The sequence below is a fragment of the Neomonachus schauinslandi genome, chromosome 4 (genome assembly GCF_002201575.2).
Source record: "Neomonachus schauinslandi chromosome 4, ASM220157v2, whole genome shotgun sequence".
In the NCBI taxonomy this organism is placed as follows: Eukaryota; Metazoa; Chordata; class Mammalia; order Carnivora; family Phocidae; genus Neomonachus; species Neomonachus schauinslandi.
Window position 1 is genome coordinate 31,185,725 of NC_058406.1, and position 16,069 is coordinate 31,201,793.

The 16,069-nt window shown below is 34.4% G+C and overlaps 1 protein-coding gene across 2 annotated transcripts in view; it reads right to left on the reverse strand.

Annotated features, from left to right (window-relative positions):
* The window catches only part of SCMH1 (Scm polycomb group protein homolog 1), a 131,112-nt gene that overhangs the window by 93,521 nt on the left and 21,522 nt on the right, over positions 1 to 16,069 (reverse strand). For both annotated transcript variants that reach the window (XM_021683765.2, XM_044913986.1), the window contains one exon: positions 9,230 to 9,464. In XM_021683765.2, the coding sequence (XP_021539440.1) occupies positions 9,230 to 9,464 (235 nt within the window). The remainder of the gene's footprint in view (positions 1 to 9,229; positions 9,465 to 16,069) is intronic.

Here is a 16,069-nt window from a genome sequence, read left to right on the forward strand (position 1 = left end):
AATTTACCTAAATTAGGTATCTCGTTTAAGTGGGATCATACAGTTTGTCCTTTTGTGACTGGCTTATTTCACTTAGCATAATGTCTTCAAGATTCATCTACATTGTAGCATGGGTCAGAATCTCTTTCCTTTTTAAAAAGGTTCAATAATACTCCATTGTATGCATATGCTACATTTTGTTTAGCCATTCTTCCACTGATAGACATTTGGGTTTCTTCAATCTTCTTGCTATTGTGAATAATGCTTCTGAACATAGGTATACAAATATCTGCTTGAGTCCCTGCTTTTAATTGTTTTGTCTATATACCCAAAAGCGGAAATGCTATATCATATGGTAATTCTATTTTTCAGTTTTTGAAGAAATGCCATATTGTTTTCCATAGTGGCTGCACCATTTTATATCCTCATCAATAGTGCACAAAGATTCCAATTTCTCCACATCCTCACCAATACTTCTTATTTTCTATTTGATAATAGCCCCCCTTAATGGGTGTGAAATAGTATCTCAGTGTGGTTTTGATTTGTATTTTCCTAATGATTAGTGATGTTGTGCATCTTTTCATGTGTTTATTGGCCATTTAGAGAAATGTCTATTCAAGTCCTTTGCTCATTTTTAAATCTGGTTGTTTTTTATTGTTGAGTTGAAGGAATTTTTAAAAAATATTCTAGATATTAACCTCTTATCAGATACATGATTTGCAAATATTTTCTCCCATCTCGTGAGTTCTCTTTTCACTGTTAATATTGTCCATTGATGAGCAAGTTTTTAACGTGATGTAGTCCAAGTTAACTATTTTTTTTTTCTTTTTGTTGCCTGTGCTTTTGGTGTCATTTCCAAGAAATCATTGCCAATTCCAGTATCATGAAGCTTTTCCCCTCTATTTCCCCCCAGTAGTTTTATAGTTGTAGCTCCAACATTTAGGACTATCATCCAGTTGGAGTGAATTTTTTTATCTAGTGTGGAGGTAAGGTCCAGCTTCATTCTCTTGTATGTGCATATCCAGGTGATTTTTCTAAAGTTAAATCTTCTTTTCATTCACAGAAAAAAAACCCACTACTTTGCTTTGACAAATTATTGTTATAAATATGTTGAATTCTAATTCCTAATATTTTAAGATTTTTAATAGCAATATTCATACATGAAATTGTATGTATGTGTGTGTAACTTAAATCAGCCTTAGTTATCAAAATTCTACCTGCTTCATAAAAAGAACCTGCATGTTTTCCTACTTTTCTATGATCTAGAACTGAACTGTCCAGTACAGTAGCCACCAGCCACACAAGCTTTTTAACTTTGATTATAATTAAGCAAAATTAAAAATTTAGGTCTTTAGTTGCAGTAGCCACATTTCAACTGCTCCATAGCCACATGTGGCTAGTGACTACTACACTGGACAGCACAGATGCAAAACATTTCCATCATCACAGAAAGTTCTTTTGGGTATTACTGACTTTGACAACAAGTAGAAGGAGAAAATCTGGTCTTTAAGGTTTTGTAGGATTCCCCTGTTAAATAACCTGCACATAGTGCTTTGCTGTAGGTGCAATTTTTTTGAAAACTTTTATATGTTTCTTATGTATCTGTTTAAATATTATAACACTATTGGGGTTAATTTTGACAAATAGTATTTTACTATTTCATCTCGCTTTTCTATTTTATTTACATAGAGTTATTTCCTCCCTTTGTCATCTCTACGTTTGTGTATCTGTGCTTATTCCTTTTTTTTCTTTCATAGACTAACTAGTGGGTTGTGTATTTTGTGTATTTTTTCCCCAAAAGACCAGTATTTTGATTTATTGCTTTTTTATTTTCTACCTCATTAACCTCTGTTTTATCTTTATTTTTCTTCTTTCTTTTTATTTTCTTTGTATTGTGAGACTCTTTTTCTAGTCTTTTGAATTGGGAATTTACATCCTTAATTTTTATCCTTTCAGTTTTATTGATGTCAAGTGGTTAAAGCTATCAGTTTTCTTCCAACCACTGCTTCAATTAATCTCAAAATTCTGATATATGTTTATTATCATTACTTTTTAGGAATTTTGCAATTTTGGTTTATATTTCCCTTTCCAAACAAGAGTTGCTTAGAGTTTTAGATTTCAATGTAGAAGGGCATTTAGCAGGGTATAAAGTTTGATATGTATACACATATATGATCTACCTTATTCATTAAATTTTTTTTTTTTTTGGTACCAAATTATTTGAAGGAATGGTACAAATCAAAGAAGTTAAGTAGATGTTTTGGTACAACTTATAGAAAAGAAAGTCTTTAATACCTTTACTTTTTGTTCTCTTCACCTGCCTTGACTTGAGAGGTGTGTTAAATTTATTAGTGTGTTCGTCTCTATCTCCCTGCACCTACCATAATTTCTGTTTTGTGAAGACGGATGCTTTGTAATTTGGTTCTGAAATATTTTTAACTATTACATAATTTTCATTATGAATTGTGTCACCATTAAACATTTTAAAATAAAGTGGCTTCTTTGTCTTGTTTGATAAATCTTGGTCTGAATTCTATCTTGTCTAATACCAGAACTGCAATCTCCGCTATTACATTGTTTGACTTTCCTTTGTATATCCTTGATCATCCTTTCATTTTTAGTCTTTCTCATTCACTTGATTTTAGGTATGTCTCCTGTACACAGTATAAAGCTGGGTTTGACTCTGAGCACCATTCTGAAAATTTTTTTCTTTTAATAGGTGAGTTAAAACCATTTACATTTATTAATGTAAATTACACATTTGGTCTCAACTCTCTCACGTTATGTTTTATTTACTGTGCTTTCCATATTTAGTTTATCTCTTTCTCTGTATGGTCTGTTCCTTGATGTTTTTGTTCCTTTGTTATTTAGGACATTTTGGAACTTTGTTTTAGTGGTTACCTTTATACTAACATATTTTCTAATGTCCTTAATTTACCTTTTCCTCATTTAGGCTTCTACTATTTGGTTTATCAGTTTCAGGTGATATCCTTTGATCCCAACTAAGGATATTACAGGAGGAAGGGGGTTTGCTTCCTGGTTCCAGTGTGTTTGCATGGTGGGCACCTGCAGCACCCCAACCTTCTGCATTGTCCATATCCTGCGGTGCATGACAGCCAGCAGCATCAGTAGCCAGTGCTGCTGCCACCCTCCTCCACCTAGGTGGTTTTGTAGCACTCCAGAGAGACAGCTCTCCATGAACAGCTTTCCTTAGAGGTACCCTCGAAGGCAAATTTCTAGCAAGTTCCACTGCTGTGGCATACCACAGTGACTTCTCTCGTCCAGCGAGCCACAGCTGTGCCCGCTCCAACAACATCTCCGCCCTGAGGATGGGGGCGGAGGGGAGGTCCTTCCTGGGGTTCTCCATCTCAGCTCCAGTCTAGTGGCTTCTCCTTATGTCTGCTCTTATATTCTTTAGAGTTCTCTTTCCTTTTGACTAGCCAATCCCTCAATACCTCAATCCTGTGTTACAGTTAACAACTGTATTACACTTTCTGTGTTCAAATTACTGTGTGGGTTCTCTCTCTTCACTGGATCCAGACTGATACCATACTATTCCACTCTTGTCTCCACCTTTGTTTTTGTCTTAGCTTGATCATTCCTTATTTGGATGAAGGTCTTTCTGTAACTGTTTTCTCAGGTAGGGCCTGGGGTTATAGTATTTCCTTAGTTCTTGCATGCTGAACACTGTTTCAGTATAATCTCAATACCTGAAAAAAAGCTTGTATAGATATAAAACCCCGTTATTATTTTCTTTCTTTGTATTTTGCGGTAGAGACGTATGATCCAAACTTCACTTTCTTTCCCTTGTAAATAACTTGGCCTTTTTCCTGGAGGCTTGGGGAGATTTTTCTTTATTCTTAGAGTGTAAGAGTTTTACTAGAATACATCTTAGAGTAACCAATCTGAATCAATTTTTCCAGGAAAAAGGTAGGCCCTTTCAATGTGTAGGTTCAGGTCTTCTTTAATTTTTGGAAAACTTTCTTATATTACAATTTTAAGTATTAATTGTTTCATTATTTTGTTCATCTTCTTCAGAGACTTCAATTATACATCCAATTACACAATCTTTATTATGTTCTATATCTAAGAGTTCCTTTCTGATACTTTTTAACCTTTCCTAATATTTATTTTTATTCTCTTGGATGTTTCTATTTCTCTTCTCAATGTCCCTTATTATATTTTCAGTTAAGCCTAGTATGCACTGGGCACCCTGGAATTGAGTCTGCAATTGAGATTATTTTGTTCTTCTTCAATTTTTTTCTTGAGTTTGGACAATTCTATTTTCACATCTTCCTGTCTATTGTGCATTTCTAGTCTGACTTTTAAAATTTATGATTCATGGGATTTTTTTCATTATCTGTCAACATCTGTTTAATTCAAGTTGGGTTGTTGTGCAATAGTTTTCTTCTGGTTAGTAACTGATTTGGGCAGAATTTTCAGTAGTTAAAATGGTTTTATTCTCACCTTTGGTTTTTCATCATATAGAAGCTTTTTATACATATTGACTGCTGTTTCGTAATCATTTGAAATATATTATATTTTCCCGGACCAGCAAAAACGGGAGGTTCTATTTTGGCAGGAATCTTGGGTTATGAATTTTCTGTTGACCTAGTGAAACACAGTTTCTTCAGTAGATGAGCCTGTTGGAATGGGATGGGAAGACTGGTGTGTCTCTTGACTGATTCTCTTCTGTTTCTGTATAATTCTGAATTACAACCCCCGACTTCCTTCTTTTCCTTCAACATATGTCCCCCAAAGGTAGTCATCTTCTTAAGAGTGCTATCTCTAGTCCCTCACACTTTCAATCCACTCTCTTCCTTTGGATTCCCCAGTAGCCAATGTTCTAATCAAGTAGGTCTTAGCTCTGTTCTCAGTATTTCCCACTCTAAACTGAACTATCTTTTCCTGGAGGTAATTTTGACTGTGTTAGGCTCCCACTGCCCTCCCCTTTCTAAATGCAATTTCTACCTACATAAAACTATTCATTCTGGTATGGGTCAGGTACTAGCTCTAATGATTTCAGATCTTTATATCTGAACACATAGACAACATGTAATTGAAACCTTGACTCCCAGTTACATTTAAACATGAATTATGGGTGGCTTGGTTTGGTTTCCTTTTTGATCTGTACGTTTCTAGAGAATTTACTGGAAGACTGTGATTTAAATCATCACTATTATCCTTGGGAGCTTATATAGTTGACCCCTGAACAATGCAGAGGTTAGGGGTACTGACCCCCACTCACCGCATGCACTCAAAAATCATGTGTAACTTTTGATTCTCCCAAAACTTAACTAATAGCCTACTGTTGACCTGAAGCCTTAATGATAATGTAAAGAGCTGATTAACACATATTTTGTATGTTGTATGTATTATATAGAGTATTCTTATAATAAAATAGGCTAGAGAAAAAAAAATGTTATTAAGAAAATAAGGAAGGGAAAATACATTTATAGTAGTGTACTGTATTTATCGAAATAAATCTGTGTATAATGGAGCTGTGCAGTTCAAACCTGTGTTGTTCAAGGGTCAATTGTATTTTTTAATAGCCTATCAAGATGTTTCTAAATAGTGATTCATAAAGCAGGTTGAGAATTATACAGTACTATGCAGCTATAAAAAGGAATAAGAAATATCTTCATACTACTAAGAAATCAACTTTAGGATATTTCATTAAATGGAAAAAAGCAAGGGAAAGACAAATATGTATAGTATGCTGCATTTATATAAGAAAGTGGAAAATACATATGTATGAATGTACACACAGACACAGACACACAAACAAATATATTTGTATTTTTAAAAAATGAAGTACAGGGGCACCTGGGTGGCTCAGTCGTTAAGCATCTGCCTTCGGCTCAGGTCATGATTGGTCCTGGGATTGAGCCCTGCATCGGGCTCCTTGCTTCCCGGGAAGCCTGCTTCTCCCTCTCCCACTCCCCCTACTTGTGTTCCCTCTCTCACTGTCTCTCTGTCAAATAAATAAATAAAATCTTAAAAAAAAAAAAAAAAGAACCACTTAAAAAAAAAATGAAGTAGAACCACGAGAGACGATGGACTCTGAAAAACAAACTGAGGGTTCTAGAGGGGAGGGGGGCGGGAGGATGGGTTAGCCTGGTGGTGGGTATTGAGGAGGGCACATTCTGCATGGAGCACTGGGTGTTATGCACAAACAATGAATCATGGAACACTACATCTAAAACTAATGATGTAATGTATGGGGATTAACATAAGAATAAAAAAAAAATGAAGTACAAGCTATAAAATTAAAAGAAAGTGGTGGCCTATGGCAGAAGAAAGGAATGAAGTGAAGGGGATTTCTCTGAATATACTTTGTTTTATAGATTTGACTTTAAGAATGATGTATGTCACATATATATTTATAAAGGAACATTTCTAAAAAGTAAACTCTAAAAATAAAGAAAAAAATAGAGGGGTGCCTGGGTGGCTCAGTTGGTTGAGCATCTGACTCCTGATTTTGGCTCAGGTTGTGATCTCAGGGTCCTGGGATTGAGCCCCACATCGGGCTCCGTGCTCAGGAGGGAGTCTGCTTGAGGACTCTCTCCCTCTCCTCTGCGCCTCCCCCATTCACGTGCGTGCATGCGCTCTCTCTCTAAAATAAATAAATCTTTTAAAAAAATATAACAAATGAACCTATGTTTATTCTTGGTGGCACTGCCACCCAGAGAGAAACCAATCCAAACAACCTTATAACATATTATTGACTACACTTGAGGGTAAGAAAAAAAGAAATGCAAGTAACTCAAACACTGTCAGTAATGATAATGATAGTGTTACTGTTATTCTGAGACTGCTGTATGTGTACTATACGATAAAAAAAAATGAGTTATTTTGTTAGTCATATGGAGAACTAGGGTTTTGTTGTGGTGCAAAGGAGATACAGATTTAAGACAGCAAAGATAAAGTAAATAAAAACACCATTTATCCTGAATTTTAGTAGGAAGTATCAATATGAACTAATGATTTTACCTTTAATAAAGATAAAAATCTATGCCAAAAAGACATAGAAAGAACCACCAACCCATTAGCACTGAGCACTCTAGTGTTCAGATTACAGTCTCTAAATATCATTTCCTACTAAAAGGAACCCAGGCACCTAAAAGAAATAGCTGATTCCATACTTGGGGCAGATAGTATATAAGATGAGCCTGGAACATTTTGAAATTTCAAAAATCCAAGAGAGCTATCAAGCAATAAAGTCAGGAGACCATCTGATGAGGCTCCTACACAGCCAATGATGGGACAAATCAAGAATCAATAAGGACAATTAGTGCAATGAAATGAAACATGTCAAATATGTATGAATTCTTGGGTTTATGATACTAAACAACAGTAACAAAAAAACTGTCCTTAAATATTTTTGGAGGATGGTAGTAAACCAATTCATCATTTTGAAAATTGGTAAGTAAAGAATCAAGCATTTAAGCTTTCTTCCATGAATGATATCCTTACAATAGCCAAATAACTGATGGAAGTTTATTTTAATAGAAATATTCCATTTAATTTATGTGGATGGAATTATAAGATTAAAATTTCCCATATTGTAAACATAATGAATTGATTGATCTAAATCAGGGGTCAGCAAATTATAGCCAGCAGACTGGTCATCTGTTTTTGTAAATATAAGATTTTATTTGAACACAGCCTTGCTCATTTGTTTATATATTGTCTCTGGCTGCTTTTGTATTACAATGACAAAGCTGACTAGTTGCAATAGAGAATGTATGGCCAATAAGCCTGGAAGTTTTGCTGTCTAACCCTTTAAGAAAATCTGTCAACCCTTGATGTAGACCACGAGCAGTAATGGCTGCTACATTATAAAATGAGAGACAACAAGACCATATATGCTTCCTAATAGAAGTAAACACCATCACCTATGAAATATTCTTATGAGAAAATTGAACCTGAACCTGATGAAGCCTCTAGACCTACCTGCCAATTTCTAGGAAAGAGAGAACAGAGAAACATGTCAAATGATACCATAGAGATACAATTGGCAAAAATCTAATTGTGGGGGATATTAAAGACAAATTATTTAGGTTTTTCAACAAATAAATTGTGAGAAAAAAATAAGAGAGAAGGAGAACCCATAGATTAAAAGAGACTTAAAGGACGTATCAACCAACTGCAATATGTGGATCTTATTTGAATCCTGATTCAGAGAAACTAACAGAGAGAGAGAGAAAGAGACAGACAGACAACAGGGAAAATTTAAACACTGAGTAAATATTTGTTGATATTAATGAATTATCATTAGCTTATTTACATATGATAATGTTACTATGATTATGTTTTTAAAAATATTATCTATGAGACACGGATACTAAATATTTAATGATAGCATGATAATGATGTTTGGGCAATTGGGCAGGAGAGGGCAGGGAATATGTGCAGGTACAAATAAAACAAGAATGACTATGTGTTGGTAATTACCAAGGATAAAGAATATACGGACATTCACTGTGCTATTCCTTCTACTTTTGTATATGTTTGGAATTTTACAATACAAATAAATTTTTTAAATGGGGGATAATATTCAGTAACCACCCTTGGATCTCTTGCAAATGATACCTGTCCTCTAAAGCTCAATTAATTTAGTACAGTCTTCTGAGGGGCCATAGCTCATAACCCATCTCTCTCTCTTCTCTGTTGAGACTCACTGCAATAGTGATTGATAGTGACTGATGAGATGGGCTAAATCACTGAGGTATACCGAGGGGAAAAAAAAGATAAGTCTGATCTTGAGAAGAAAGATATAGTGGGGTTATTAGGTTAAATAAAAAACGCAAATTAATTCAAATTGAGAAAACTACAAGGACCAAGTGAGAATTTAGGGGAAAGGAAAGAAGGAACCCCTATAATAGTCATCCTTTTACTGGGAAATTCTCTCTCACCTTTTGTTATCATTGTAGGATTTGGTAAAAGTTCTGTGGTTTTTTGAGGCAGGTTAAATGGTAAGATCTCCTTCCATTCTCTCTCAGGGTAAATGAGAACTGACAAAGAAGGATGAAAGGTATGGGTTCTAGTTAGAAAAAGGAGAGCTTAAGAGAAGCTTGGATATTATAAGTTAATGTAGAGATGGATCTGTTCATTTCATTTTGGGTGGGCCTTTTCTTTTGGCCATATGAAAAAGAAGGAATAGGCAGGGGACCTAGGCTTTCCCATAATATGATGTACAATTTTGGAAAGATAACTAATTGGCTAAGGAGAGCTTAGGTCTACTCACCCAGAGGGGGCTGCAGCATACCCCCATTCTTCTCACAGTTCCCAATAGGCTGGATTTCAGCTGAGTCAACCAGCCGCCAGAAGTCATTCTTGTTGTCACTGCCATCAAGGCGAAGGCGGAGGCGGGCACCTGTCAGTCCAACTACTGTGGCAATACATGTGGATGTGGTGTTCCTGGGGTCCTGTGCTTCCAATTTCATGCTGATCTTGAACTCGTTGCTTGGAGGTGTGTAGGACTGAGAAAAACAAGCCATGGGGATTAGGAAGACTAAGAGTAAATGGCATTTTCAGTAAGGATGTTAAGAGATGGAACCTGACAATTTATGCTTTGGACTGAAATGGGTTATAGCTGGGCCTGAGACAACTGCCTTGAACTATTCCCTAGTTCTTAGGAAGGGTTTCATGTAAAAGAAACACTGGAAGGTGAGATAAAGGGGAAAAAAACTACTTTCCAGAGAAGCATCAAATATTGACTCACACCAGTAAGAAAGGCATAGCAGTGTCTCAAATGGTCCTGATTTAAATGCTTTCTCGTCCTATCTTCTCCAACATCCTAAATCTCCAGGTATTCATAATATTATCTTCTCAGAAATCATCCTACATATCATTAGTGTCTCTTCATGGAGCATTTCAGTGTATTGGTTTGTATATTCACCATACACACTATTGGGGGTTAATATTCTTCTTAATATTCTTCTTATCCTGACATTAACTTATAAATCAATTCATATTTAAAAACAATTTTAAGTTAAATTGACATACCATAAACTATACATTTTATTAAATCCTGACATATGTATACACCCATGATACCACATACATCACATACGCCCTTGAAGCCATCACCACAGTCAAGGTAATGAACATGGACACACTCCCAAGTTTTCTCATGTCCTTTTATAATCCCTCTGTCTAGCCCTACCCAGACCCCTGTCCCCAGGTAAACACTTTCTATCACTGTAGATTGATTGGTTTGCATTTTCTAGTCTTAAGTGGAATCATAGAGAATATACTCTTTTTGTGTGTGTCTAGCTTCTTTCACTCAGCATAATTATTCTGATATTCATCCATATTGTTGAATATATCAATAATTCATTTCTTTTTTTAAAGATTTTTTTAAGAGCAGTTTTAGGTTCAGAAGAAAACTGACAGGAAGGTGAAGAGATTTCTCATATACAAACTGCCCCAACACATGCATAGTCTCCCCTATTATCAACAACCCCTACCACAGCAGTACATTTGTTACAACTGATGAACCTATACTGACACATGATGATTACCCGAAGTCTACACTTTACGTTAGGGTTCTCTCTTGGTGTTGTACATTCTGTGGGTTTGGTCAAATGTATGACGACAGGTATTCATGATTATAGGATCATAAGAATAGTTTAACTGCCTTAAAAATCCTCTGTGCTCTGCCTATTCATCCCTCACCCACTCAACCACTGGCAATCACTGATCTTCTTTAGGGTCTCCATAGTTTTGCCTTTTCCAGATTGTCATATAGGTGGAATCATACAGTATGCAGCCTTTTCAGACTGGCTTCTCTCCCTTAGTAATATGCAGTTAAGTTTCCTCCATGTCTGTTCATGGCTTGATAGCTCATTTCTTTTTAGGGCTGAATTATATCCCATTTATTGGCTATACCAGTTTTTTCATTCACCTACTGGAGGTAGGTTGGTTGCTTCCAAGTTTTGGCAGTTACAAATAAAAGTGCAATAAACATCTATGCACAAGTTTTTGTGCAGATGTAAGTTTTAAAATCTTTTGGGTAAATACCAAGGAATATGATTGCTAGATTGTATAGAAAGAGTATGTTCAGTTTTGTAAGAAATCACCAAACCATCTTACAAAATGGCTGTACAGTTTTGCACTCCCAACAGCAATGAATGAGAGTTCCTTTTGTTCCACACCCTTGTCAGCTTTTGGTGGTGTTACTGTTCTGGATTTCGGCCATTCTAATAGGTGTGTTGTGGTATCTCACTACTGTTAATTTGTATTTCTCTGATGATATATGATGTGGAACATCTTTTCACATGCTTTTTTGTCATCTGCAGGTCTTCTTTGGTGAGGTGTTTATTAAGATGTTTGGCCCGTTTTTTAATCAAGTTGTTTTCTTTCTTATTTTTGAGACTTTAAGTGTTCTTTGTATATTTTGGATAACATTCCTTTATCAGATATACCTTTTGCAAATATTTTCTCCCAGTCTGTGGCTTGTCTCACAGTGTCATTCACAGAGCAGAAGGTTTTAATTTTAATGAAGTCCAGCTTATCAATTATTTCTTTCATGGATCAGGCCTGTGGTTGTATCTAAACAGTCATCACCACACCCAAAGTCATCTTGTTTTTCTCCTGTTGTCTTCTAGGAGTTTATAGTTTTGAGTTAATACATTTAGTCTGTGGTCTGCTTTGAGTTAATTTTTGTGAAGGGTGTTAAGATTTCTGTCTAGATTCCTTTTTTTTTTTTTTTTTGCATGTGGCTGTCCAGTTGTTGAAGCACTATTCATTGAAAAAACTATCTCAGCTCCATTGTATTGCTTTTGCTCCTTTGTCAAAAGATCAGTTGCCTTTACTTATGTGGGACTATTTCTTGGCTCTCTATTTTTTTTTAAAATTTTTATTGTTATGTTAATCACCATACATTACATCATTAGTTTTAGATGTAGTGTTCCATGATTCATTGTTTGTGCACAACACCCAGTGCTCCATGCAGACCGTTCTTGGCTCTCTATTCTGTTCCATTGATCCATCTGGCTCTTCTTTTGCAGATATCACACTGTCTTGACTCCTGTTTCTTTAGAGCAAGGCTTTAAGTTGGGTTGTGTCAGTCTTCCAACTTTGTTCTCCTTCAATATTATGTTGGCTATTCTAGATCTTTTGTCTCGCCATATAAACTTTAGAATCAAATTTCTACAAAAGAACTTGCTGTAATTTTGATTAGGTTTGCATTTAATCTATAAATCACATTGAGAAGAACTGACATCTTGACAATATTGAGTCCTCCTATCCTTTTTTTTAAAAGATTTTATTTATTTATTTATTTGAGAGAGAGAGCATGTGCAAGCAGGAGGATGGGCAGAAGGAGAGAGAGAATCTCAAGCAGACTCCACACTGGGCCACGGAGCCTAATGTGGGGCTCCATCACATGACCCTGAGATCATGATCTGAGCCAAAATCAAGAGTCAGATGCTTAACCGACTGAGCCACCCAGGTACCCCGAGTCTTCCTATTCTTGAACATCACTCTTCATTTTACTTAGTTCTTTGATTTCATTCGCCAGAGTTTTGTAGTTTTCCTCACATAAATCTAACATATATTCTATTAGATATATATCTAAGTATTTCATTTTTGGAGGTGCTCAATGAATTGTGTTTTTAATTGCAAATTCTACTTGTTCATTTCAGTATAAAGGAAAGTGATTGACTTTTATATATTAACCTGTACCTTGCAAACTTGTATAACTGCTTACTAGTTCTAGGAGGGTTTTTTTTGGGGGGGGGCAATTCAGGTTTTCTACAGAGACAATTATGTCATCTGCAAACAAAGTTTTAATTTTTTTCCTTCCCAATCTGTATATCTTTTATTTTTGTCTTATTACAGTATCTAAAACTTCCACTATGATATTGAAAAGGAGTGGTGAGAGATGTCCTTGCCTTGTTCCTGATCTTAGTGGGAAAGTTTCTAGTTTCTCACCATTAAGTATGATGTTGGCTATAGGATTTTTGTAGATATTATCACTCTGCATAACTATTCTGATATTAATCTATATTGCTGAATGCATTAATAATTCATTTCTTTTTATTGCTGAGTTCATGTTGATAAACATTTGGTGTGTTTCCAGTTTTTGATTATTACAAATAAATCTATGAACATCCATGTATGAATCTTTGTATGGAAAAAATTATATATATTGCTGCTATTGTAAATGAGACTTTCTCTTCCATTATGTCTCCTATTGAGTTATTTTTAACCATAGTACTGAGGTATAAAATTTTTTTCAAGTTAAAGATGTATTATTTAATTCCTAGTTTAGTGATTTTTTTTTTTTTGGCTCAGTAGTTTGCTGAAGTTTTTCACCAAACTATATTTTAAAGTGATTGAATCATTTTTATGTTTTCACCAGTATTTTATGAAAGTTCCATTTACTCCACATCCTTGCCACTATTAGGAATGGTCAGTCTTTTTTATCAGAGACATTTAAATAAATGTACAGAGATATCTCATTATGGTTTTACTTTGTATTTCCCTAATGATAAAATGTTAGCCATCAATTCATGTATATTTTCTTTGGTGGTTGCTCTAAATTTTTCAATCTGAATCCCTTTCCTTCATCCCACCCTTCCAGCTTCCTTTCCTCCTTTCCTTTTCTTTTGGCCTGGTCACATTGGTAGTACAATGTTGAATGGAAGTGGCAAGAGCAAACATCCTTGTCTTGTTCCTGACGTTAAGGGAAAAGCATTTAAACTTTTACCATTAAGTATGATAGATTTAAGTTTTACATAGATGCCCTTTAGGGCTTAGATTTAGGAAATGCCCTTCTATATCTTGTTTATTGAGAGTTTTTATTAGTAATGGACACTGGATTTTGTCAATGCTTTTTTTACATCTACTGAGATGATCACACTTCTTCTTCATTAGTGTGTTCATATGGTGAAACACTGATTGACTTTTGAATGTTTAATCAACCTAGCATTCTTGGAATTAAGCTCCACCTGGTCATGATGAATTATTACATATTGTTAAAATCAGTTTCCTAGAATTTTCTTTAGAACTTTTACATGTATTTTCATGTGAGATGTTGCTTTGTAGTTCTTTTCTTTCAGTTTCTTTACCTGATTTTGGTATCAGAGTAATACCTGCCTCACAGAATGAGCTGGAATGTATTCCCTTTTCTTAAACTTTCTGGAAAAGTCTGTGTAGAATTTGCATTACCTTTTCCTTAAATGTTTGCAACAATTCACCAGTGAAGTCATCTAGACCTGAAATTTTCTTTGTGGGAAATTTCTTAACTACGAATTCAACTTTTGTAACAGAGTGTTATTCAGTGAACTTTGGTAATTTGTGTTATTCATGAAAATTATCCATTTCAACTAACTTGTCAAATTTAAAGGCATAAATTTGTTCATAATATTCCTTTATTATCCTTTTAATATTTGTACAATCAATAGTGAGGGTACCCCTTCCAAATCTGACATTAGTAATCTCTGTTTTCTCTCTTTTATTATTGATTAATCTGGCTAGAGGTTTATCGTTTCTATTGTTATTTGCAAAGAATCAGCTTTTGGCTTCAATGATTTTCTCTATTATTTTTCTCTTTCTTCTATTACTGGTTTATGCTCTGATCTTTATTATTTCCTTTCCTCTGCATACTTTGGGGTTAACTTGCTCTTTTTCTCCCCCTCATTATTTAAAATGGAAGTTGAGGTGACTAAATGAAACTCTTCTTCTTTTTAGTATCAGTGTTTAGTGCTATAAGTTCCTTGTAAAGACTGCTTTAGCAGCAATCCACAATTCTGAAATTTTCATTTCCATTTAGTTGAAAATATTTTCTAATGTCCCTTTTTATTTCTCCATACCCAAGGGGTATTTAGAAATATGTTACTTTGTTTCCAAATATTTGGAGGTATTATTTTCCACATAACTTTTTGCTATTAATTTTTAATTCATTGTAACCTGAGAACAAACTTTATATTACTTATGTCCTTTTAAGTTTATCAAAACTTACTTTATGGTCCAGAATATGGTCTAAGGTGGTAAATATTCTGTGTGTACTTGAAAAGAATGTACATTCTGCTGTTGCTGGGGGTGCTCTATACCTGTCAGTTAGGTCCCGCTGGTTGACAGTGTTGCTAATGTCTACTATTCATTTGCTGATTTCCTACTACGTGTTCTTTAATCATAGAGGGGAGTATTAGAACTCCATCTATAAATAAATTTAGATTTATTCATTTCTCCTTACATTTCTATCATTTTTTGCTTCATGTAAAAATGTCTGACCCTTTTTCATGATGAAATTACCTTTTTTATCTCTGGTAGTATTCTCTACTCTGAAATATACTTTGATATTAACATAGTCATTTTAGTTTTATTGTGGCTAATGTCAGCAAGGTATATTATTTTCTATCCTTTTAACTTGTTTGTGTCTTTATATTTAAAGTATAATTTCTTGCAAGCAGTATAAAATTGGATCTTGTTTTTTTATTCAATGTGACAATCTCAACCTTTTAACTAGGGCATTTAGACCATTTATAATTAATTTGATTACTGATATGGTTGGATTTAAGTCTACCATCTGCTATTTATTTTCTATTATTTTCGTGGTTGCTCTGCTGTTCATAGTAAACATGTTTAACTTATCAGTCTATCTTCAGGTAATATTATCCTACTTCATTATAAGAATATACTATTCTTATAAGAATATACTATTCTTACAAGAATATACTATTCATATACATTATACCTCATGTATAAGAATCTTACAAGAGTATATTTAAGATTTCTCCTCTCCTGGGCATTTATGTTATACATTTTACTTATACATCTGTTATCACCTCTACAATACAATATGATTATTATTGTTTACATGATTATCTTTTGTAGAGATTTAAATAATAAGGAAAAACATCTTATGTATTTGCCCTTATAATTACAATTACCAGGGACTTTCATTCCTTTTTATAGATCCGTAATTCCACCTGGTATTGTTTTTGGAAGATCTTTTTAGTGGGTATAGAATTCTAGGTTGACAGTTTTTCCTTTTGTTACTTCCAACATGTTACTCAACTTTCTTGTTCGCATTGTTTCTGACAAGTAAATATAATGTAACTAAATATATGAAAAT